A 25,415-nucleotide genomic window follows, 5' to 3' on the forward strand; every position below is an offset into this window, starting at 1 on the left:
TTTATGTCCCAGATATGTCCCCCACGCGGCCATGTCTCACCACCTCCGCTCTTACAAGCGCTGTCTAAGCCACATGACATCTTAGCTGCTCTGCTCAGCCGTCACAGGTCCACTTTCATCCAGTATCATGTCACAGCCCTTTCTGCTTCAGACTCTCCCATGGGCGCCCATGACACGGATAATGAAATGAAGTAAAATCCACCTCATTTTCAAGAGCCTAGCAGGCCCCACATGATTTGATTGCTCCTTTGTTCTCCAAACTGACCTCCCTCCTGTCTTCGTCCATTCACTCAGCTCCAGCCGTATTTGGTCTTATTTCTGTTTTTCCAAAAAAGCCAGGTCGTCTTCGTCCCCATCTGTGGGACCTTGCATTTGTTCTTTCTGCTTTAACAGATTGTTAGGTGGCTCTGTCTGTGTTTCATAAGTACCCCTGAGAGGCCTGTCCAGGAGCTGTGCTCTGTAGGCTGCTGCGAACAGGCTTTCATAAACAGAAATGACTAGTGGGGCATTAGTAACTGAGGCCTTTCCTGGGTCTTTGCTTATTTTGGAAACCAGCCTCCCTCCTTTGTCATCGTTTGTTTGGTTAGGAAGCGAAGTGCATCCAACCACTGCGCTGCCCTGGTCCCCTCAGAGGAGGCACCTCCACATTCCCCCGTTCTGCGGGTAGCAGTGTTTCCCAAATCAAATCTGTGACTTGGGGCCCAAGGACGTTTATCGTGGTTTATAAAATTATACGTGTGAAAAGTCATGCATAACTGTTCAAGTCATGTCCCATTTAGTTATAGATTCAGTGAAATGTTTTATTTATTTTCACGTACATAGTGGTAAGTATTTGTTCTGGGAAAGCTAGAGGGCTATATGTCTACACAGTATGAAGCTTGGGAAGGGAATGGAATCACTTAGAGCTTGGCCTTTGGGAGTCAGACAGGAAATCGTGCGTGTGTGTGTGTGTGTGTGTGTGTGTGTATGTGTGTGTGTGAATGCTTTTATTGGAAACAAAGATTCTGAGGCTGACGTGACAGCTGAGGTGGCTGATGCCACGTGTGTCAGCGAAAGTCATGTGTCCGAGTTGGGACAGCAGACATGGGCCTGCAGTGTCAGTGCAGGATGGAACTGAGACTGAGATGCCCCACCCCCACGCTCCTTCACGTTCCGTAATTCTAGACTTCCTGTGAATTATAATGTGCCTCGCTGGTCATCTTTTACAACCCTGGGTATGTTAGTATATGTTCTTTACATGTTTTTAAACATTTAAGTAAATGGTGACATGGTGTTGAAAATGAGAATGCGTTATTTTACTGGATTTTGTTGTCAGAGATTGAGGGTAAATAGCATGACTGTCATAGTGGAAAGTCTCCTGGACTGTGGATTCACAGCCAGAAACATGCAGCTTTGGGTTTACAGTGCTGCTCGCTACGTCTCATTCCCATCACAAAATCCACCCAGGTCTTAGATGTGCGTCTTGCCCTTGAGCTTTACACAGTGAAGCATGAACAGCCAGAGTGTGACTCTGGCCGAAAACGAAGGCCGTCGTCTGTGAATTGTGAAGGCGATGTGTATTATTTTGCTTCCTGTTTCCCATTCCTCACGTGCTTTTTTCCCCTTTGCATTTTTCTCCAGGTGGTGTATGTGGTTTCTTACAGAGTTTTGATTGAATATATTTTGTTTTTCACCTGGCTGGGGAGAAGCGAGCGTAAGCATATGAATTGTTATGTTATGTGAGGCCTGGTGGGAACTCTTCAGTAAAGGGGTGTAATTTGTTTCCATTGCAATTCACACAATTCCTTTTATTTATTCAGAAATAGACAAAAGGGGTTGGACAAAAACCCCGGCAGAAATGAAGGGAAGCTTCTGACTTCCTTTCAGTTTTGCGGTGAAGACATAAATACTGTGCAGGACAACATAAGTACCTGCTAATAAAATACATTCTTGGTGGAGAAGCTACCCACGTAAAATAATGAGGGGAAGAAAAAGTATCAGTGTGTCAGAATCCCAAGCAAATTAGCGGATTTGCTAGTTATGGGAAAATACTGATTTGCCGTTTGAGGTGAACCGGAAGACAACATCTTGGGGGGGGGGAGGCAGAGGGGGGTGTGAGAGGGCGTCAGCGCCTTTTCGAAGGGGCTGGTCTCTGCAGGACACCGGGCTCACACGGCAGAACGCTGCCCTGCTCTCCTGCTGCCTCGCCCGCCATCTGCTGAACCAAGCCCAGGCCGGGCTCCGCCTAAGGGACCGCCTTGCCTCCCAGGGCCGTTTCTTACATCTTCCACCCAGACGTAAAGTGCTTGTCCTGCAGCCGGTGTTATCTGTAGCCTCGGCGGCTTCCCACTAGCTGCAGAGATGAGAGTCAAATTCCTCAGCACATCATGCGATGCTCTTTCCGCCCGGCCCAGCCCATCTCTTTTGCTGAGGTGCTGGGCTTGTCTGCTGTTCCCGGAACAGGTACGGTATGTATGTGCCCGTCCATCTGAACTTCTTAAACCCTCCCAAGGGCCCCGTGAAGGAGCTATGATTAGCCTAACTTTAGCAAGGACATCGAGGCATCGACGTTCCCCGAGGTAGCACGGCAGGGACTGGGGTTTGAACCCTGGTGTCTGGCTCTGGAGGCCGTGCTCTCTGCGCTGGCCTTGGTTACCTCCCGTGTTATCTCCGTCCTCGTGGAATTCACTGAAGGCTGGACGCCCTTGCCTCTCCCTGACGAGGGCTGAACCACCAAGGATGTGTCAGCCAGGGTTAGATACCACACCTCTGGTTTGCCTCTGGCCCAGAGGTTATCTCTCAACTTAAATGCAGTTGTCATTTGTTTGAAAGACAAGGACCGGATGAGGTAGAAAATGTCAGATTTAATTTATTCAGCTTCTCCGTCACTTATCACCAGCTCCTTACTTTGCTGCTTTGCCCAGAGACGATGCATGAGAAGTCTGCCACCCATCAGTGTCCGAGGACCTGGCCTGGGACAGGGCTCTCCTGGGGCCTCCACCTGAGGAGATGGGTCCTCAGGCTCTGCTTTGTCATGGGGTGATGGGGGGGGCGGGCAGTGAGCAAAGTTAGGCATTTCCCGAGTCTGTCCTGTGGTCCTTACGTTACCGTGCCTTTCTCTGTCCTGCAGGCAGTGGGGTAGCTCGTCTGGGACTGGGAATCCTGGCTGGGTTGCAGCCGCCTCTGGAAACATTGGAAATATCTGTTGAACAAAGTATTTCGTGACGTTGTAACTTGTGATCAGTATGTTGCAAAATCAGAAAGGTTTTTTTACTTTAAACGCGAAGCAACATCACCTCAGGGACATGCCGCAGAAGTAGGTCCGCCCCACTCACACGCGTCCCTTTAGGGAAGACGCCTGAGCAGCCGGAAGAGAAGCTTTTGGTTTCAAAACATTATGAAATTATTATTACATAAAAGTAATCATTTGAGTTATGAAAACACAAGGTTATTAAAGAAACAAATTACAAAGTGGGTCAATGAGGGCATAAATTTAAAAAGTTCTGTGAGGATTTATGGTGGAGATTTAAGAGTTAAGCTCTTGGTATATTCAAAATATACTTTCTTTGATAAAGATTTGCTCATGATGTTATAGTTCTACTTCCGGTCCTGACCCCTGCGCTTCAGTTTCCATAGGAAGTCCGGGTGTGTCCCCCAAACATCATGGGATCCTAAAGTCACCCACCGTATCCTCAGTTGAATTAGTTGCCTTTTTCTTGAGGGTGTCACTGTTTTCTTATTGGAAGGTTGAACCTTGTGGAATCGCCCCCACATTGTCCTACTTATCCTATAGCCTATGAATTGCTTAGCTATATCCTGTCCTCATATAATGCTTGAGTTTTTCTCACGTGGGTTCCTCTTCACTCTTTCCCGTCACCACTTTCCGCACCTGTTCCTTGGATTGCTGTAGGAGACTTTTGACATCATGTCCCGTTTCCTGGCCTTGCTCTTTCTGATCCATTCTTCACACTGAAGCCAGAACTATCTCCCTGAAATGCAACGAAATCACACCCTTGTACCTTCAGAACCCGCCCCCTCTAGGAAAGTCAACCCCATCTCAGCGACATTCACGACTTGAGTCAAACCGTCTTTTTCAGTGAACCTCATAGCTGCTCCGTCTCCATCGTCTGCATTTCATATCTGTTGGACTTGTGTCGTCCTTCGGGCGTAGCAGGTGGTGTTCATGCTGCCCCGACTGCACTGTGCCCTGTCCTCCTACTCGCCCTGTCTCCATGTTAGTGAGACGGTAACAGGCCTTCCTCCTCACCTCCTCGTCCCTTACTCAGTTCGCGGTTCAGCATCATTTCATTACGTCCCGAGGCTAATCCCGTCTCTGGGTCCCTCACTAGATGACGGACTCCCTGGCGATGGGACCATGTCATTTTCACCTTTTATCTTTATCATTTTGGACGTGCTTTTACCTGGAAGGTAGTCAGTACGTGGGGAGACCAAGGACTTTGGGGGGCGTCTTGTCCTTGAAGAGGTGGATGTCCAGCTGAGTGTTTAAAGTGCGGCTCTTCCTTATACAAGACAGATACTCAGTGTGTGTTTGTTAGAGGAATGTTGAGTGAAATAGGAAACACTTTTACAAGGACGGGAGATGGCCGAGCATAACAATGTATGACAAGTCGGTGTCTGGCGGAAGGGGAAGGTACACTGACCCGGGAGTGAGACCTTTCTGAGCTGCAGTTTGCTCAGCGGTGAGGTAGAGGCAACAGCGGCTCCTCCTGTAAGGTTTGGGGGACAATCGAATGGGGTGGCCGTGAAGTGCGTGGCCAGTGCCTGCGTCGAGTATGTCCTCTCCACGCGTCAGTCGTTGCTGCGATGTTGTCCTGAGCACGGCCGAGGACAGCCGGGGGACAGCTGCGGAGTCCGTAACCGTGCCCTTCTGCCTCGGTGACAACCAGGCTCCTGCAGAAGCTCCAGAGCCCAGTGATGCTTCAGGACGCCGTCCCCACGCGGAACGTTCCCCACGCGGAACGTTTACACACAAACCCTGGTTTTTCTTCATCAAACTTTTTTTGAAAATTCAATGTTTAAGTGTTTTTGAAATAATTTTTATTATACAAATAATGTCTGCTCCTTTTAGAAACCTTGGAAAACATCAGCAGAAAAGAAGAAATGATGCATAATCCTGCAAATGCTGTTGACGTCGTGATGCGTTTCTTTCCTACTGTTTCCTATTCTTCTTAAAATTGGGTTTATTTTTAAGTTGAGTTTATCTCATAAGTACAATTTTGCATCCTGATTTTCTGTGTAACGTCACAGACATTTCCCGCGTTGCCGCAGTCTTTATAAATGTCATTTTTAACGACTGCATAGATTTGCATTATGTTACGGTGCTGTAACTTGTCTCACCGTTACTTCGTAATTGGATGTGCAGATTCTTTCTAATTATGTATTAAGTCTTCATTCTTAAGATAACTTCCCCTTCTGGGTGTTCTATTGAGATCTCCAGAGGTATTTAAATATCTTCTAGGTAGTGCTGTAAATAGATGATGATATAATAAGCTGATGGTTTAGCATAATTGCCTTTCATTTTGGTAGAACATGTTTATGTACTTGAAGAGAAGAAGGAAAAATATTTAATCTCCTGGCGTACTTGACTGATTGCTGATCAGGGCCTCGGAGGTGTCACGATGTAAATCAAGGGAGAAGCCGGTGAGGATCACGCTGCTGGGAGGCAATTGGTGTTGATTCCCCCGCATTCTGTTCAGGAGACGCTTTTTCCTGCCGCATGACACGGCTCACTCCATAGCTGCTGCTTGAGCGGGTCGTTCCTCTCTATCGTGGTGGCATGTGACTGTCGCAGCCTTTGTAGCTGGACCACTGTGCCGCCTGAATGTGTCTGCTGAGTGAAAAAAAAGCTGAGTTGATTTTTCTTGCTATGCAAGGATATCTTGCTGGATATCGTGTTTCCAGGTATCTGTGTTTTCTTCTGTATTTTCACATATTGGGGCAATCTGGGTGGGCAGTGCGACAAAATGGAAAAAATAGGAAGTATGAGCTGGTAGGGCTGAGTATGAGTACAGTTTAGCCACTTCTTACCTGAGTGACCCCAGGCAAGCTCCCGTGACCTTCCCAAGCCTCACGTTCCCTATCTGTAAAATGGGCACATTAATGCCCAAGGAAGTTGCTCTGTGTGGTGAGAAGGGCCCTGGCCTGGAGAAGCCTGGGCTGGAAACCTTAGCCTTGCCCGGTAGCTTAGAAAACAGTGAGCATATCCTGCGTCCTCAGTGCCCTCACTCCTACGGTGGAGCTAATGACAGTATTTTACCCAGGGGGTCATTGTTAATCGAACGTCCCTGATGGAGCACCTGGTTTTCACGCTGCAGCCCGTGTGCACTTTCTCACCACTCTGGGGACAGGAACGAGCTGTCACTCCACTCCCTGCCTGTTTTTAATGTGTTGCTGTTGGGTTCCTGTACCTACCCGTTTCTTTTGAAGATGACAAGCAACCACTTAACTCCCAAGTGTAGCGATGGGTCTTTAGTTTGCATCCAAATGGACCTTTCTATCACACCCACCCTTCTTTCTCTTCTTTCCAGAAAAACTCACCTTTTGGCTTCTTGAGTCTCACTGAAAAGGGTTGTTTCTTTTCAAACTCATTTACTAGTTCTTCCTTTTCTCACTGACCTTCACCTCTGTGTTTCCCAGATGTTGTCCTTGGACCCTTTGCTTCTTCTGAGTGCTTGTCTGAGCTTCGTGGCCTCCCCCGGGTGGGGGCTGGGGCCTGTGTCTGGCTACGAGGGTCTGCCCACCAGGTCGTGGTGTCAGGGCGGAGCTGCGCTTGCTAAGAAACCGTGCCGTGTCCTTCCGCATGGTCTGCGTCGGTAGTAACGATGATGTTTTAGCCTCTATCTTTTCTCTTTCCAACTTATTTAGAAAGTAGGTGGACAGGAGGGGGCCTGCTTATTGGCAAACCCTTAGAGACCTCAGCATTATAATGTTGAAATGAAATATAAGTGAAAACAATTCGAAGACTAACTGTGATTTTCACTTCTGTAGGTGAATGTATCAGAGCCGACTCTGAAATGTCATTTGAGATTACGTCAGGCCACACCTGTACTTTTTCCTCTGTATTCTTTTCCACCCCCTTCTTCCTTAGTTTTCTTATTTCAGATTTGGAAGAAAAGATGTCCTTCTTTCTCCTTTTTCTCTGCTCTACCTGTGTATCGTATCCCTTAATGCAAGCGTGGTTGTCATTGTCTCAGATTATTACTCAGAAGAAACAAGAATAGATGAACTGAGAAATTGTGATGTACTGATTTTTGTCCAGTTGTCAACTCTTGAAATGAGCAAATGGCACGTGTCGTGTACATTACTTTCTTTACAGCAAAGCCATTCAGAGCGAAGCCAAGCAATGTACTGCATGCACGTTTCCTTCTGGGACAACTTTGCAGTTGGCATGAGGCCTCGCAGGGAGAGTAATTTCCTTCTTCCTTTTAGCAGGGTTGCCTGAGGGTGCGTAACTCACCTTACTGAGACCCTAAGCCATGAGTGTGCTACCAAGCATCAGGCAAATTAGGTCCTGGACATGTGGTCAGCTGGCGCCCGTGGGAGATTTAGCATCTATAAGTTGAGGATGATTTGATTATTTGAAGAATTTTGTTCATGTTGTGCTTAACTTTACTCTGTTGTATTCAGAATTCTGCTTCCTTGTCTGCCCTCTTACTCCTGAAAGAACGATGCTTAGACCCAGAAAATCCCTGTCGCGGCAGTTTACCCTTTAACGCACGAGCCTGAGGTCTGTAAAGTCCTTGCCTGGACACTGGTATGGAGGCCGCAGTCGTGGTGAAGCACTTGGCCCCCTCTGCAGCCGTCCCCTGCCCTGTTCCCTTCAGTGCAACTGTCTGGTAACAATGGCAGTTACCATCTTTCCACGGTGCAGAGCTCGTATCGCTCAGTCCCTGTTGCCAGTGCGTTATCTCATTTCACCCTCAGTAACCTTTACCTGGGAAGGGAAGGCCCAGAAAGGTGGACTGGCTTCCCCTAAGGTGGTCACACAGCAGATGGGGAATGACCACGGCGTTTATTCAGACCCAGGCTGATGGCGCTGCTGTAGGTGCCTCGCCACAGCTGTGTCCCTCTGTCACTTGTGGCTCTAGCTCTTCCGGCTTTCCCTGTCAGCAGTGACAGAGCAAATCGACACCAGGAAGATGGAAGCCCCTTCCCCACCCCCATTCCTTCCTTTCCTTTCTTCTTCCAGCTAGACACGTGCCAAGACCACAGGCTTAGGGCCAAATCTAGGCTCTTTGACAAGCGGTAGAACTTCGCCAGGTCTCAGCCTGTTCATTTGCCGCACGTGCACACCGCTGCTTTCCCTCCTGAATACTGGCGAGGTTTCCAGCAGGCAGGCAGCTGGGAGCACGCGTGTCACAGTCTGTGAGCAGGTGTCTAGAGCACGTTGTGGACGTACGCAAACACTACTCACTGTCACCTGTGTCCTCTTGCCCTCCTCCTAGTGGAAAGGATGGGACCAGGTGGAGAAAAACAGTCTTATCTCACAGAGCTCGATTTTGGCTTTAAAAATGTGGACTTGTGATTATTCTCTTAAATATCTTGATGCAGATGGACGATAAACTGCTTGAGCATGGGGATTGGCGTTTTGCTTGGGACCTAGTAATTGTGGGCGAATATTTCTTAAGTGATCAAAAAATTCCGCTTCTCCAGTCCTGCCTGCTTGCTACTGACTTTCTTGGAACTTGGTAAGAATTTGTTCTTTTGGAAAATGAAATCTCCTAGAAGATAGTAACTTAATTTCCTCTTTATCCACAGGACCTTAAATGGGGCCGCTGCTAGTGGTTATCTGAATGAATACAATAAAACTTGTACTTTCTTTTTATCTCCTGTGGTCATTGCCCCTTTATTTTTGTCAGAGGATTGGACTCATTGGACCATCAGGGATTGGGTTACGAATTTTATTTTTGCTTGAATAGAATACCATACAAACCTCCCACGTTTACATTTGTTTAATTAACCGTCATTTTGTTTTCATTTTCTCATCAGAAAAGAAAGACGTGACTCAAAGCCTGGAGAGCTATACGTCCAAGTGTCCTGGGACGATGGAGCTCATCACGCTCCCCGATGGCCTGACCCTGCCGCCGGTGCCCTTCACCAAGCTTCCCATCGTCAGGTGAGCAGGCCCCTCGGGAGTGCGCTCTCTGCTCTGCTCACGAACACAGATCTTTACAAGAGTGTCCGTTTGTTGTTGGCCATGTGTCTGGTCCATTATCAGGTCAGGTCTCCTCACAGTCTGGACAGGAGTATGCACGTCACCCTCCGAGCTCCGTGTGTCCTCGTCCTGGGATTTCGGACGCTGTTGGACCCGGAGGGCTGCTTATGCACGTCTGTTCTCAATAGTAAATGGATTTTGGTTTTCGTCTGAGATTGGCTTTCACGCACAGGTAGTGTGATTTTTGTGCTGTTCTCCCAAATTTATGCGACTTGAAAATGTGAAGAATTCGGGTGAATGTGATATCCTTGCTCCACAATTCTTCAGTCTCCATCGTCACTGCTTTTCTTGTCAAAGCAAGGTCTTTTTTCTCTGAACGTGCACCGGGGGTACTTCTGGAACGTGCTATGTGCTGTCTTCTCTAAACTTCTCTGTGCCGTGTTGTGTGTCAGGCTGGTACGTCAGCGTTTCTTTACGGCGCAGGAAGGAAGGACAGGAGTTTATTGATAGGTCTCATTTGTGCTGAGCACTAGCGAATGGCCTTTGTGTCAAATTGGAAAAAAAAAAGTAAGATTTTGTCCAATAGTCTCGCATTCCAAGCCTGTTTTTGCAGTTAACGGTGTGGCTTCAGTCAAGCTGTTTCTCTTCCCTGAGTCTCAGGTTCCTCGTCTCCAGCTGGGGTTGGTGAACCGTGTGATGATGTATTTATGGATCAAACGGAACATGCGGGAAGGTGCTTGGTCAGCAGGCGCGCTGCCTGCAGGTACTGGTTCATGCAGAAGTTTAGGGGAGCGTTTCCTCTCTTCAGAGGTCACTTTGCGATTCCCTGTCAGCGGTGCAGTGAGTTTGTTTCTGTGTTAAATGGGATCAACTGGATTAAGTTCCATCACGCTCTCAAGGAATGCTGAAATAAATGTCACTTCCCTTTACTTTTTAAATGTGTGTGCTCCAGAGCCAGAGTCTCAGAGCCGGGCCGTGGCAAAGTCGCGGTTATGTGGACTCAAACACCTTTTTGGCTCCCGTATTAGCAGTCATTGTCTCACTTCTCAGGAAATTGAACCTGGCACAAGGCTGGTGAACTCTGGTGTGGCCTGGAATCTTCCAGTGTGAATTTACCCTCCTGGCTATAGACACAACGGAGGGTTTCCTGAGGAGGACACGTCGCTGTCAGAAAATGGGTGTTTTCCTTGGTCTCTCTGTGCCAAAGCGTTTATCATCTGGAAAGTAAAGAATTGGTCAGTGTTCTTCATTACACAGGATTTCAGTGCCACGGCAGTTACTCATTGCCCAGATGGGGAGGTAGTTACGTTCCCTCTCCTACCGTTGGGATGATGCTTGCGGCTGGGCTCATGGTCCTAAGATGACACCGTCCATGCTGTGTGACACGGAGGCTTCGTGCAGTGTTGGGGCGCACAGAGGAAGGGTTGCTGGCCCAGTGTGGGCACTAACCCAGTGCCGGCCCTGGAGGACATTCACCAGCAGTTACCTGGCTGTACCAGTCAGGGAGGGTCTTCCAGGTACAGAGAGCAGCTCGTCTCCGGGTTGGTTAGCTCTCGGTAGTCCGCAGTGCAAACTTCAGACTTGAGGTCCGAGGAGGCTGCAGTAAACCCAGCCCTCCATGGACGGGGCAGTGTGGTCCCAGCATGCAGCACTACCGTGGACTGCATGCTGTGGGGGTTGAAGCTCTAACCCCCCGTGGGATGGCCTTTCGAGGGGGAGCCTGTGGGAGAGAATTAGGTTCAGATGGCCATGGGGGTGGGGCCCCGTGAATGGATGAGTGCCCTTGTGAGGAGACCAAGAGGCCAGAGCTCTCCCCTCCTGTATATGGAGACACAGTGAGATGGGGGCCATCTGTGAGCCAGGAGGAGGGCCTTCCCACAGCTGGCCGTCTGCTCTCAGACGTCCAGCCTCCAGAACTGGCAGAAATCAGTGTCTGTCTGTAAGCTGCCCTGCCCCGTCTGTGGTCTTCTGTTCCAGCAACCAACATAGAATATCACACCCCAAATAATCATGTAAACACACTACCAGTCATGGATTATTAAAGAAGAAATTGGAGTCATTTAGATGCCATTGACAGTAAACCAACGGGTCTTTCATTTGGGTTGGGGAAGGCGGGATTAGCTGATGGGTTTTTTTTTTTTTTTTTTTTTTTTTTTTGATGAACCAACATTGAGGTCCTTCACCTGGCAGAGAGCTCTAGAGTTAATGAGGATATTTTAATTGATAAGGCTTGAAAGCCTCCAGTCAGAATGAGCTTTGAGTTGCTTTGAGTGGCTTTAGTGCTTTCAAAATGCAAACTTTTAAGGTAATTACACTGTTTGAGGAAGGATTATAGGTATTTATTCAAAAAGGGTCTTAGAGGCCATGATACTTGGGGCAATTTTCCTTGGTTTATGAAACAGCCTCCAGGTGCCAGTTAAGAGGTGCCGCCTAGGGCTATGTCAGTCATGCCCGGACTGGCTGCAAACATGGGGCGCCTGTGGCCGGTTGTTGTCGTCTTAGCCCATCTGTGCAGAGCTATCCAGTGGGTTCTTAGGTATGTTTCCGCTGTAAAGAAGGTCGATGGATTAAAAGCCAAGGAGAGGCCAGCTGCTCTTTCCTGTGTCCCTTCTCTCCCGGTTTGTTTTATGTCACTTTCCTAATTAGTGTCCCGCGGTTGCTGTGCGCAGCCCCAATTAACCAACAGTTGCTGAGACGTCAGATTGTAAAATGTCAACAGTTTCCACATGGAATCCCTAAAAATAACCCTTGTCTTGGACACGTCCCGGGAATTCTGCTTTCCTGTCGGCAGCCTCATATTCCAAATGCACTATTATTAGTTCTGCAGCGATTCGAGCTGCATGAATTCTGTTTTCTTCAGGCAGGTGCCTCGAGTGGCTGTTCTTTGGCCGGGTACATTTCATGGCCGGACGTTGGTGCTCAGTTTTGTGCTGTGAATGAAAGCTGTGACCGCCCTGGCATTTCTTGTCTGGCTGACCACGCCCTCTGAACCCTTTGCATATCCACGCGATCCGGAATTTCGCGCTTATGTAGATGGTTCCTATGGAATCACAGATGACCTCTGTTTGAGTGGTGACTTTGTCGTGGCGTAGAAAGCTGTTTGTGTTGCAAGAAAATGGAGTTGTGTTACAGATGGGTAACTGCTAAGGCTCAAAGAGACGGTGCTTGGTCGGAAGGTCAGCAGTGGCTCTTGCAGGGTTGGGACCAAAACGTAGTTTCTTCACCCCAGTCCAGTGTTGTCATCTTTACCCAGGGACTTGACTCTATGCTTATAAACAAACAAGTGCTGTTTTCAGGAGGGGACAAGAAGGGCGTTTGCTCACCTGCTATGTGTCAGGTGCTGTGATGGGGGCCTCCATAGTTAGCTCACTCAGTCCTCCAAGCACCCTGCTGAGGTTTGAAGATACCCACCTCACGCTACCCCCTTCTCTGCCTGAGTTTGGAACCTATAGACAGGAACGTCTGTCTCGGGCAGATGGAAGAGACAGTGAGTGGCACGGCTCAGGTCTGGCTGGCTGAGGTTACCCCAGTCTCTGGCAGATCCGGGCGACCGCATGCTCTGTCGTGGGGCCAGGCTCCGTTTTGTCCATGTGGAGAGCAGGATGGCGAGCGGGCGCCAGGAGAAGGGCCCGCACGCTGCCCACCCTGGCAGAGTGAGGCACGCTGAGGACATACCACACGGGATTGTGGAGCCAGCGAAAGGAGATGTCTGAGTTTTGCAAAATATTAATCAGATCACACTGTTATCACAATAATGATGCCATTATTCTTCCTGTTTTATAAGTGAAAAGCCTGAGGCCCGGGGAGATGAAGTAAGTGCCCGGTTGTCCTGCTGCCAGGCCTGTGCACCAGCTAAGGAGGCCTTGGCACCAGACTGAGGGCTAAGTGCAGGCGTCCCCCTGTGGTTGGATGTGCGTGGACGGATACGAACCAGGGCGTGACATCCGGCCAGCTCACTGTGCGCACTGTAGCCCGAGGGCAGGGCCCCAGGCATTTCCCTGAATGTTCAGGAAGGGCCTTGATTTGCCACTGTTGGTGATGAACTGCTTAGCCTTGAGCACCTAGTTTTGATGGATTTGGAAGCTGAGTTTGAACTTCAGCTCTTGGGAGTACATTCATCCCACGGTTACTGAGCGCTACGCGTTAAAGAATTGCACTTGGCACTAGAGTAGGGACACATCAGGCCCTGGGTGCCTCGTGCTCAGAACGCTCACAGCTGAGCTGAAGCAGATAACAAATGAAGTGATTCTGATCCTGTAAGAAAAACATCCTGCAGGAACGCGTACGAAGACAAGGGAGTCAGCAAGTGTGCAAGATGCGTTTAAAGGACTGTGGCTTGTAAGCACGCTCCGCTGCCTCGATTATCGTGGGAACTGGACGAGAGAACGTGTGTGACCCTGACTCTCCAGGGCCCGAGGCGTTTGCTGAGGGCGGGGGGAGGCTGGGCCGCGCAGGATCACACAGGCGGCAGATGCCTCCCAGCTGGGAGGGCTGTGATTGGGGACATTCTGTACGGGGCTCTTTATTAGGTTACCCTGGGCGGGGACAGGAAACATCAGCCCTGAACATGTCAGGAAAATCAACCTTCACTACAAAAAGGGTTTCTGTCTCCCACAAAGTAAGAGGGAAGCCGGCAGGTGTCCAGGGCAGCTGACCCCCTGAGGTCACTCGTGATCCAGGCCACCTCCATCTTCTGCTCCTCACCATCTGGCCTCCAGGATGGCCGCGTGGTGAGAGCGCTGGGGGCTGGCACACGGCTTTGCTGTGCGTGGTCTCAGATGGACATGCATTGCTTCTCCCCACCGCCTGGCCTTCCCTTCCTGAGCGGAGGCTGATGGCAGGGAGAGGAGCAGCACAGTGAGTGGCGTTGCCTTGCCTCCTCGGCCTCCTCCATGGCCTGCCCCCTTGTCCTCTCGTCTCAGGCCTCGGACCATTCTAGATCCTCACCCCGTCTTGCCTAGCAGGTCCCAAGGGAGGTCACAGGTGCTGTGGTTTAGGAGCTGGTCTCCCGCCGCCACCAGTTCCTAGCCCCGGGAGTTGGGCAGGTGGGCAGTATGCGAAGTCTGCCAGTTTCCTCCTTGATCCCGTGGGGAGTGGTCGTGGTCCCCAGGCTAGGAAGGTGCTGTGATGTTTAGTTGAGGCAATACACAGGAAGTGCCCGAATGTGCACAGGCTCCATAGATTAGGACGTCTTCAGTAAATGCACGCTGACCGGTGTGAGCGTGAGGATCGATGAGCAAGGCAGGGGGGTGGGGGGAGGCAGCATTCGTAAGATGCAGGCTGTGCTCATGGAGATGCAGCCACTCAGTCAGGGAACCTGACGGAGCAGGTCACCTTCGCGTGAGATACCTGGGGTCTCGGAGATGCAGCTCGGGGTGCACTTGTGTTTCTGGGGCGTGCCGGGAGGGAGGAGGGAGGCGGAGAGAGATGGACCCCGTGCAGGCAGCAGGTCTGCACTGTAGTGTGTGCGTGGGGCCTCATCTGCATTTGGGAGACGAGGGGCCTGAGGTCAGGGAGGGCTCTGCACTGCCGGGTCCAGGACCGCCCGGCGCCATTGCGTGCAGCATCCTCCCGCTCTGTTCTGCGATTTGGGACGCTTTTCCTTCCCTCAGTTTATCCGCTGTCTGATTGGTAGTTTTTCTAACACATTTCTGCTGCAGCCAAGCTAACAAGGCAGTTGACGTATTTTTGTTCCATTTCAAATAACAGGCGTGTGAATCTGTTGAACCTTCCTGCCAGCCTCCGGCCACAGAAGATGAAAAGCTTGCTGGGTCAGAACGCGTCCACCAAGAGCCCCTTCATCTACTCGCCGATTATCGCCCACAGCCGTGGGGAGGAACGGAGCAAGAAAATCGGTAGGGCCGTCTGTCCACACGGGCTGTCTAGCCTCACGCCGCCCGCTGACGCTCGGGCTTGTCTAGATCTCAGCCCAGCGCCTGAGCACGGACATGTCGGCGTGCATATCAGTTACTCAGGTTGCTGCCTCTGTCCGGCAGTGGCCGTGGATCTGATTTTTAGACATCTCCTTCATAAAAGGTGACGTGTGTGTGGAAGCTGTAGAAGCCAGAGACGTCTGTGATCTGAGACGTAGGCAAACTACAGAAGGGTGGTTAATGGAGGTCAGTGATTTTCCAAGGCTTGATGTGACTCCCGAGTCGTCCAAGATGAAAGGTTGACGTCCGCTCAGGATGAGTGGGGGTATAAGGACATTACGTTGTTTTCTCCTTTGGATACCGGCAGCCCTCGTTTTTATCAGGCGCCCAGGGTACCCAGTTTTGAGATGCCTGCTGACTCAGCCAGGAAAGATGAGGTTCTGTTGTGGGGAGACTGGGAATCTGTGCATTTCTCTGTGCTAAACCCCCCCCCCCCAACGTCCCAGGCCTGGGCCATGCATTTCCTCCCTCACAGCCGCCCCCTGGGCTCGTGTGTACCACCACCGCTGGCCCTCCCTGCTGTCCCTTGCTGACACCTGGCTGTGCAGCGGCCTTACTCTTCGCCAGCTACCTGCCTTGGGCCCCTCACCAGACAGGAGCCTGCATGTCACAGTGTCACAGCAGAGGGACTGAGGGGCCACGTCAGATTGATAAGGGCTGAGTCCCTCCTAGGAGTTTCAGAGATTTGCTTTGGAAACTCAGTGCTTTCTTCTTATTCTGTTTTCTTGATTTCTACTCTTAATTTCTGTACCCCAAGTGTAGGAACAAAGCACCCTGACCTCACGTAGGTGTCCTGTTGCACTTACGCTGCCGCCCACACCCTGGAGCTCCGACCTCAGGCTCTGCCTTGGGGACCATCCACCCCAGGCCTTTCTCTCCTTTGCTCCTCAGACTCAGCTGCACGCCACTTTCTGTGCTTTGAATGTAACATTCTTGTTTTGGGTCAGGGCTTTCTGCCTGCTGTGTCCTCTGCCTGGGGCTCCTCCCTCTGCCTCAGTGGCTCACTTATCCGTCCCTCCTCAGAGAGGTCTCCCCTGATCCCTGCACCTAACAGGCCGCTCCTTCCATCTCCCTGGACCTTTGCTGCTGGGTTTCTCTGCAGAGGCTACTTTGTACGAATACTCTGTATCTGTTGCAGAGGCTTAACCGTTACCAGTGGTTCTCACAACCTCATGACGCTGCAGGCGTTCCATTCCCAGTTTATAGATGAGAAAATTAAGGATGAGCGAATCGGAGTTACCTGCCCTCGGATGGAGAGCTAGTACGTGGCAGGCCTCAGGCTCCAGCCCGGGTTCAATGACTCCAGGCCCAGGGCTTTTTCCTTTACAATGTGGTTCCTTATGACAGCGAGGAGCCCCTGCTCGCCTGCGTGGAGGATAGATTCAGGGGGCGACCCAAGAGTCTTTCTGCGGTGTGATAGAAGCTTCAGCCAAAATGCACGTTATTTGTTGAATACCCATGGGTAAGGAAATGTAATTTATATTCTGTGGCTTCCAATATCTTTCTGGCAGAGCACTCATCACCCAGGAGCTGCCCGGAGGTTTGAGAATCTCGTAGCTTTAACCTGAAACTCCAATCTCCATAAATGAGTCTCTGTGTATAATTGGAGGTATCATCACAGCAGAGGGCAGAGGGTATAAGAGAAGAAGCCCTGAGGGCAGTTTTTGGTACCGTTTTCCACTCTTACTTGGAATAATGTGCCAGTGTTTCTGCCTGCGTGTTGCTGGTGTCGTCGTCCAGGTTAAACTGTGCAAAGGTGACACAGCACACATCCTGAGCGTGAGCACGTGGGGTGAGGGCTCCATGTAACTATGGTGGGACTGTGGTGTGGCCAGGCTCAGTGCTGAGGTCCCAGCTGCCCCGACACAGGCTGGAGTTGTCAGACTCCTTGGGCTATAGCAGCTGTCACTTCCCACCGTGCCACCTGGGACAAGTGGTTGTGCCTCCCTGGGCAGCAGCCGTGCTGGCTGGCGAGTGGGGACAGGAGAAGCGAACTTGGAGGCTTCGTCTGGGGGGCAGGTGAGAGAATGTTCCTGAAGAACCTGGTGTCCGTTTGGTAAACGCCAAGCAGCAGCTGCACGTGCTCGGCTGGCGGCTGGGGCTGCGGCGGGAAATCAGGCTGCTTCCTGCCAGAGAGGTCCGTGCGCGCGGTGGGAAGAGACCCGCTGGTCACCATGAGCAATGAGCGATGCTGTCAGCCCAGGGTGACCAGACGCCGGGTGCGGAGCAGCAGGAAGTGGCAGGGCCTGCCACGGACGGGTGTGTGACGGCCACCAGTGGCTGTGCCTCCCCTGCCTCTGGGACGGAACGTCGAGGAACGGCCTCCGTCCTGTGCCTTGACTCACTCAGGGTTGGAAGGCAGTTATCTCCTCCTTTCCCACAGAAACAGCGACCCATGTAATCAGTGATTTATCTCGGTAGACCAGGACCATCTAAGGCTAAATGATTCCTTTCAGGACTCCAGGCAATGGTTTTTGTAAATGATGGTTTTTTTGACCGTGACAGAGAAAACACACAATTCCTCAGCCACCCGGCATAGGCATGTGTTAAAACGAGTGACAGTTTCATCGTCTGTGGGGTGCTCACCACGCCGGCGGTGGCGGCTCACTGATGCCGCCGAGGGTGGGTGTGAGCACACGCAGGCGGGTGACCTCTGTGAGCCTCCGTGAGGTTCTCACAGCTGAGGGGGTGGGGAAGGAGAGGGGAGGGGGAGGGAGGGAGACACCTGCGTTTCTGGAGCCAGGAGGGGTGGAACAGCCGTGAGAAGACCGTGGGACAGGAGGCGCCTGTCTGTGTCTGAGGGAGCCTGCTGCCAAGGGTTTGCGAAAACCGTGTCTTGTTGAAAGTGAGGGACTCTAGTCAGTACCTTAGTATCCACCCTAGAAGAAGCCTGTTAACCACCCACGAGTGTCCATTCTACACACCTCTTTGAGCTCAGACACCTGGGCTGGAAGCCCGTGCCCAGGCTCTGTGATGCCTGGGTGTCGCTTACCGTGTTCGGACCTTGAGTACCTGCCTGGTGACAGTGGAGGTGATAATACCCAGCTCTGAGGCAGTGAGATAAGACAGCCTGCTTGAAAGGGCCTCACCACCCAGCTCGTGCCCCACACGTGCTCATTGAGTCTGAGGCCCTGGTTTGCCTCATGGAGTAGCTTAAAGGGAAGAAGCGGCCACGGAAATGCGATGGGTGCTGTGTTAGTTGTCTTTTGCTTTGCATCAAGTCACCACAAACTTAGTGGCTTAAAACAAGGCAAATTAATTCTCTTGCTGTTTCCGTGGTCAGGAGTCCAGCACATGTTAGTTGAGTCCTTTGCTCAAGGCTCACAGGCTGAAATCCACGTGTCAGCTGGGGCTGTGTCCCCGGCTGGAGGCTGGACTGGGGAGATCTGTTTCCAGGCTCCCTCTGCTGGCTGGTCATTCATTTCCTTGCAATTGTGTGACTGACACCCCTGTTCTCTTGCTAGCTGTCAGCCAGGACCGCTCTCAGCCCCTAGAGGTCATTCTTGCGTCCTTGCCACATGGCCTCCTCCATCCGTCCTCCTGCTTTGAATCTTTTCCTTCAGGAAGGGTATGGTCCCTTTTAAGGGCTCACCTGATTAGACCAGGCCCACCCTTTGATTAAATCAGTCGACTGATTGGAGATGTTCATCACATCACATCTCCCTTTGCCTTCGTTGTATAACAGAACCTCATCCTCATATTCACACTCAGGGGAGAGGATCACAGGGGTGGGCATCTGGGGGTCATCTCAGAATTCTGCCTCCCGTGGGTGTTGAACTGCAGCTGACTTGGGAGTGGTCAGGGAGGAAAGCCGCCAACTTCTCTCGGGAGGGGAGTGGGGCATCGAGCTATATGCCACTTAAATTGACCGCAGTGCCAGATTCCTAAGTGCCAGCCTCCAGGCCGTGACTTACGGCCCTGCACTGAGAACGGTACTTCTGGGTTGATTTGGGGTTTGTGAAGCCGCATTGGCCTGCGGGCCTGAAGCAGCGTGCAGAAGAGGCCGAGAAACGTCAGTCACAGAGCGTCCAAGTGGCAGTGATGACTCGCTGTGTTTCAGAGAAAGCGAGCGGGAAAACCAGCTCTGAATTGTGTATCCCAGGATGACATTAATGCCCACTGCTTCCCTGGAAAAACAAATCGCCAGGGACGTAATCAGACACCGTGTGAGACACGCAAAATACCAACTAACACAGGGATACCCGTCTGTGTGTATTTCTAGATTTCCAATGGGTCCAGGGGGACGTGTGTGAAGTTCAGCTGATGGTTTATAACCCGATGCCGTTTGAACTGCGAGTTGAAAACATGGTAAGTATCACCAGTCATGTGACCCTTTGGGGCCAAACACAGCTTACCATTAAAGTATGTTTTTTCCTTAGTGCTTGAGGCATACGTCTTGTGCTGTGTGTCTGCTTTTGTATTTGTTTTGCCAAAGATTCTAAGCTTTTTGTGAGTGAAGAGCACGTCTTGCCATTCCTGTGTGCTTAGTTCTTGGCCCTCGATAGGTGTTTGAATCAGTGAACAAAGACACACACCGAGCTTAGCTGACTGCTTATAGGATCTGAAATCATCACGCTGAACTTCGCGGGTGATTGACATGGTTTACTTTGTTGCAACAAGAGGATAAGGTGCTCAAGGCCCAAAGGAGGGAGGAGAGGGCTCTGCAGAGCGTGAGGGCGGCCGACTGTTTAGTCAGGGGCTCGTCTTGGGTTCGAATCCCAACGCTCTGGTTCTGTTTGTGCAGTGCGTTAAGGGTCGCCCTGTAGAGGTGTTCGTGGGAACTGCTCACCTGATTTCCTGTGGGAAGGGGCTTGGTCCTGGCTCTGCAAGCTAATTCTAACGTTCGCAGAGCAAAGCCGCCCCTGGGGGTCCCATCCTCCGAGTCCTCTCTGTGCCTGTGAACGCACAGTCCTGCGTTGTAACTTCGGTGACACACAGAGGAGGTATTTTCCTTTAGAGCTTTACGACTCACGTTCAGGGTCAGAGGTGGGCCCTGCATGCAGGTATCTTGCTGAGTGCCTGTGCCACATGTCAGGCCGCAGGTGAGACACCAGGGGACCTGGTCCCTGCCGTGACTGTGGTCAGTGCTGTGGGGTGGGGGTGCACAGGCACCCAGGTGCAGTCAGCGAGGTGATGGACGGCTCTGCTGAGGATACAAGGGTGACTCAGTTTGCCGGGCAGACGGGGAGTTATTATGGTGACGCTTAGGCCTCCAGCATGCGGCATAGCGTTCCAACGTCTGTTTGAGTTTTGGAAACTCCGCTGTACATTAAGCTGACAGTCCTGGTAGCTCAGAGAACGGTCCTCGGAGGGCAAAGGTTTGCCTCCTCCTCCAGGGGGAGCTTTGGCTGGGCCCTGGATCGGGCCTTTCTGTGACTTTCTGTCTCGGCCTAAACAGGGAATGACGGCTGTTTAGAGACTCTTCCCCAAAGTGGTTGGAAGTGTCATATGCCTGCTGCCCTTCCCTACATGTTTCTTGTCTTAAAAAATGGCTTTCATCTTTATTGGGTTGAAACATGAAATAATATGTGCTTTTTGTCAAAAATTAGGAAGAACAAAGGATAAAATAAAAATGACGACTAGGAGGGACAGCCGGCTGGCTCAGTTGGTTAGAGCACGAGCTCTCAACAACAAGGCTGCAGGTTCAATTCCCTCATGGGATGGTGAGCTGCGCCCCTTGCAACTATAGATTGAAAACAAAGACTTGATTTGGAGCTGATGGGCCCTGGAAAAACACACTGTTCCCCAATTTTCCCCAATAAAATATAAAAAAAAATTACCACTAGGAGATAGCCCACAAATCACGGTCAGGATTTTAAAAATTAAGTTATGAACTATTTCAAACATATAACATGTTCCAAGAATAACAAACACTCATATATCCACCATCCACATTTAGAAAATGTTAACAGTTGGCCATGTTTGCTTTAGCTATTTTAAAAACAAATTAAATGCCTGTATATTTTGCCTAGAGACAATAGCCATTTAATTGCTTTCTGTTTCCACTCCTGCCGACTATGTGTGGCCTACACATAGTTACAACATTTCATGCTTTTGCTCAATGGGGACAGGTGTGCTCGTTGCTGCTGCGGTGTCTTTGCTTCTGGTGCTTTCTGCAGACAGTTAGGAAGAGTGTGCATGGATAGCCACATACCCACAGGGGCCTGTACTTCCTTAGGAGCCAGTGCCTACATCTGTGTGCGTACGTGTAGACACAGGCCCTGTGCGCTGTACAAAGACAGATTTATAAATCCTGACTTCATACTGTCACCTCCAATTCTAATCCGTCTCCACAGGGTTCTTTCTTGCCTTCCTCCGTTCCATAGCTGGGTCCTTTCTTCCAGCGTGAGAACTTGGGCTTACAGCATCAACGCGTTCTCATCTGCTCAGTCCTGTAATTACATCTGAAACAGCTTGTCCAAAGCACTACAGCAAACGAGTGCACTAGAAGGAGTCCGCAGTTACTTGGGTCTTCTTAATTTACCTCAGCCATGTTCTGCGGATTTCAGTGGGGGGAAATCTTATTTATTGTTCATTAGGTTTACTCCAAGCTGGTTGACTTTTTTTTTAACCTCTTGTTAATGGTAGTTTTTACATTTTATTTTCTAATTGTTTATTGCTAGATTACAGAAATACCTTTGCTTTTTTTTTTTATGCCGACTTTGTCACTTTGCTAAATGCATTTGTTCAAGTTTCATTGTAGATTCCATGGGGTTTTCTATGCTCACAGTTTTGGTGGTTTTTTTTAAATAGTTGTGTGCCTTTTACTTCCTTTTCTTGCCTTATTGTACTGGGTAGCACCTCTGTTACAGTGTTGGGAAGTCCTGAGTGCTGATGTTTTCAGTCTCGAGGCCAGGGGGTCTGTCTCGTTCACTGTGAAGTCTGGTGCCCAGTACATAATGAAATGGACTGAGGACTCACAGATACACTGGAGAGATGTTAGTAGATGATACATTTCCACATTTCATGGTTTTTCTTTTGTTTACATTCCCATTTGGTAAAACGCAAAACAAAACAAACATCAGAAATGCAGCAGTCGGGGCTAAAACCAGGATGGACTGCTTCAGGCACCCACAGTGCTTTCCAGGGAAGTTGTCTCGTGTTCAGCACGCTTTCAGCCTGTCTCCACAGTGCTCGGTGGGTTTGTATAAAAGCCGTTTCCTGCTGGCGGTCCTGCTGGCGGTCGTGCAGCTCTCCTGTTGCTGGCTGTTCCATGGCTAATTGGGGACTGACCGTGAACTTGGGGTCTGTGCTTACTCGCGTCGCTGTGCCTTGCTCTAGGGGCTCCTCGTGAGCGGCGTGGAGTTCGAGTCCCTCCCTGCGGCTCTGTCCCTTCCGGCTGAATCTGGTCTGTACCCGGTGACGCTTGTTGGGGTCCCCCAGACGACTGGCATGATCACCGTGAACGGTAAGGGCCATTTCTCTCTGACTCAGGTCCGGTAGGACGGCTGCGCTCTCGGCCTGCCTCACTGAGGCCTGTCACTGGTCAGCTGGTCTTCCAGTCCTAACCACTGGGAATTGTTTAATTTTGTTACTCGGTGAATGATGTTTATAACAATCCACTCAAAATTTCAAAAGACAGTTTAAAGCTTTGCTTGAATAATTTCAAGTGCTTACCCTGGAAAATGTGCGAAGCTTCAACTATAGCACTGCCCACGTGCAGCAGGTGGGCCGTATCACGTAGCAGGGACAATAACAATAATTGGCCCTCGAACTTTCATCTCTCAACAGAAGATTTTGAATCATTTCTTAATACTTAATTCACATTATATCCTGGAAAGGAGTACTGGCTCTCATTCTCACTTTAGAGCTGGATGAATTCGGAAAGCAACTTGGTAAAGGCATGAGGCAGAATAAGTGGCACAGAGATTTCTAGTTTACAAAGACTCCGTGCACATTCCGTTTGGACGCAGGCAGCCTTGTGCAGTGGGAATGCAGGTGCTGTTATCAGCTCCGCTTCCTGTAGGAGGAGACTGAGGCCCTGCAGGGTCGAGTGCGGGAGTGTGGGTGGAACCAGCAGGTGACGGGCCGAATTCAGCTCAGGTCTTTGGAGAGGGACCCCGCTTGCGCCCTTTTCATGACTCAGGTGTGGGCCCGAGACCCGTGGTGGCTCCCAGCAGTGTGACGATGCTCCCCTTGCTCCCCAGGTTACCACACCACGGTCTTTGGCGTCTTTAGTGACTGTTTGCTGGACAACCTCCCGGGAGTAAAGACCGGCGGCTCCACGGTCGAAGTCATCCCCGCTCTGCCCAGATTGCAGATCGGCACGTCTCTGCCCAGGTAGGTGCACACACAGCAGGTGTCGCCTTTCTGATCAGAAATGGCACTTCAGAGCATTTTTGAGTACACTTCTTCTTATGGCCTCGAGGGTCTGAGTTAGTCTGTGATTTGTGTGACCAGAGTATGGTGACGGCTTTCTCACAGGTAACCAGTAGGCGTTATGCTTTGCCTACAGAGAATTGGAACAGAGTGTAAGTGTTTCTTACCAAGATCAGAGCAAAGCGTGAAATTAGCCTTTGGAATTATAACTTTTGTGAAAAACCGTGAAGGTTTTAGGGAACTTAGGAAAAATTCTTTACCGGTATCTTTTTAAAAATAGTCTGTTTTGTAGCACAGAGCAGAAAGGGACATAAGTCTCAGGCGTCCCAGAGGCAATTACTATTGATGCTCAGTGGGAGTTCCTTCCCTTCTAGGGTTTATTCATCCTTTAAAAATATATATGTTTTACTAGTTGAGATTATGCTGTGTTACGTGTAGTGTCACAGATTCCTTTTTACTTAACCATATAACACAAGCTGAAGAATTATTATTTTAATGGCTTCAAAAAAGTACATCATAAGGTATCTTAAAATTGCAGCGCCATTCATGTCCTTGCTGTTGAAATGTGGGGTCATCTCAATTTTTGCTCTTATGAATAATGCTTCATGTTGACCCTTTTGGCTGTTTTCATGAAATGTGTTTGGTATTTTCTGAAATGTGTTAAAAGCTCCCTCACCTATTTCATGAGCCCTTCTCAGTTGCCCGTCGCTGTGCTAGGCACTAAGGCTGTGAAAAGGAACCCACCAGCCCTAGTCCTTGCCCAGGAAGGTACAGTCACGTGGGGGAGATTGACAGGTGGTGGGACAATCCCAGTTCCCTATTGTCAGGACCTGGGCTCAGGGCAGATTCCTTCTGGGAGGTGACATCAGTGTGGTGTGAGAGGGGGTGGGGAGGAATCAGCCATGTGAAATGGGGAGGCGGGAGGATTTTCTAACAAAGGGAGCAGCCTGTGAGAAACCCTGGAGGGGGGAGGAAGTGTGTGATTGAGGAATAAGATGAAATGCAGAAAAAGATGAACTCAGAAGGATCAGAGAACTAACTGTAAGAGCCAACAGTATAAACCTTTTAGAATGAAACAGGAGAACATTTCTGTGATCTTGGGTTAGGCAAAGAGTCCTTTGATAGGACATCAAAAGCAAGATCTTCTCTGAGAGTCTGGAAGTGGAAGCCCCTGGAGGGCATGACCAGCTCGGTGAGCCTGGTGCGCTTAAACGGCTCTGCCCCTGGACAGCAGAGCTGTGAGCGCAGCACTGTCGGGAACATGCTTTTCTGTCCTTTGGACCAAATGATGTGGGGACATGAAGGTCTCTGTGGGGCATGGAAACAGGGCCGGGTCTGCCCCGGTCCTTGGCACAGTGACCAGGAGCAGAGCTGGGAAGAGCTGGTCAGCAGCGCGGCAACGGGGCACATGCCCTGTGCTGTGGCCAGAACCTGCTCAGTCCAGCTCGCAGCCCATTTCTAGTTCAGTGCAGTGTATGATGTTGGCTCACGTACGTTTAGACTAATGTGGCTTCCTGTGGAAGGCCCTCAGGGAAAGGAGGAAGGTGAACCCTTCTGATCCCAGGAAAAATGTTGACGCTTTCCCTTCCAGAGACCACCCCCACTTTTTTCTTTTGTGGCCAAACTTCTCCCGAGCGCTGTGTAAGCATTTTAACGGCACCTGCCACACACGTCTCTCTCTCTAGCTGTCCAGCCTTTGTCCTCATGGGACCACTGGAAGCCTGTCCCCATGGCCACCACTGCCCTTGCGCGGGAGTCGGCAGGGGTGCCGCCCGTGGGTGTCGGCAGGGGTGCCGCCCGTGGGAGTCGGCAGGGGTGCCGCCCGTGGGTGTCGGCAGGGGTGCCGCCCGTGGGTTGCTGAGGGGAGGCTCAGGCTGCTTGGCGTCTGGATTCAGCCACAGTCAGGAAACCCACAGACGAGGGCTGTAGTGTGGGAGCCTCAGGGCAGTTCAGGTGAGCTTCGGGGCCCAGGTCGCAAGGGGCCTCCCCTGACCAGGGCTGCAGACCTG

General features: G+C 50.6%; 1 protein-coding gene across 5 annotated transcripts in view; it reads left to right on the plus strand.

Annotated features, from left to right (window-relative positions):
• TRAPPC9 (trafficking protein particle complex subunit 9) overlaps window positions 1-25,415 on the plus strand; it is a 319,931-nt gene that overhangs the window by 57,647 nt on the left and 236,869 nt on the right. For all 5 annotated transcript variants that reach the window (XM_074316655.1, XM_074316658.1, XM_074316656.1 and 2 more), the window contains 5 exons: window positions 8,989-9,115; window positions 14,864-15,009; window positions 19,310-19,395; window positions 22,369-22,495; window positions 23,235-23,367. In XM_074316655.1, coding sequence (XP_074172756.1) covers window positions 8,989-9,115; window positions 14,864-15,009; window positions 19,310-19,395; window positions 22,369-22,495; window positions 23,235-23,367 — 619 coding nt within the window. The remainder of the gene's footprint in view (window positions 1-8,988; window positions 9,116-14,863; window positions 15,010-19,309; window positions 19,396-22,368; window positions 22,496-23,234; window positions 23,368-25,415) is intronic.

The sequence above is a fragment of the Rhinolophus sinicus genome, linkage group LG12, assembly GCF_036562045.2.
Source record: "Rhinolophus sinicus isolate RSC01 linkage group LG12, ASM3656204v1, whole genome shotgun sequence".
In the NCBI taxonomy this organism is placed as follows: Eukaryota; Metazoa; Chordata; class Mammalia; order Chiroptera; family Rhinolophidae; genus Rhinolophus; species Rhinolophus sinicus.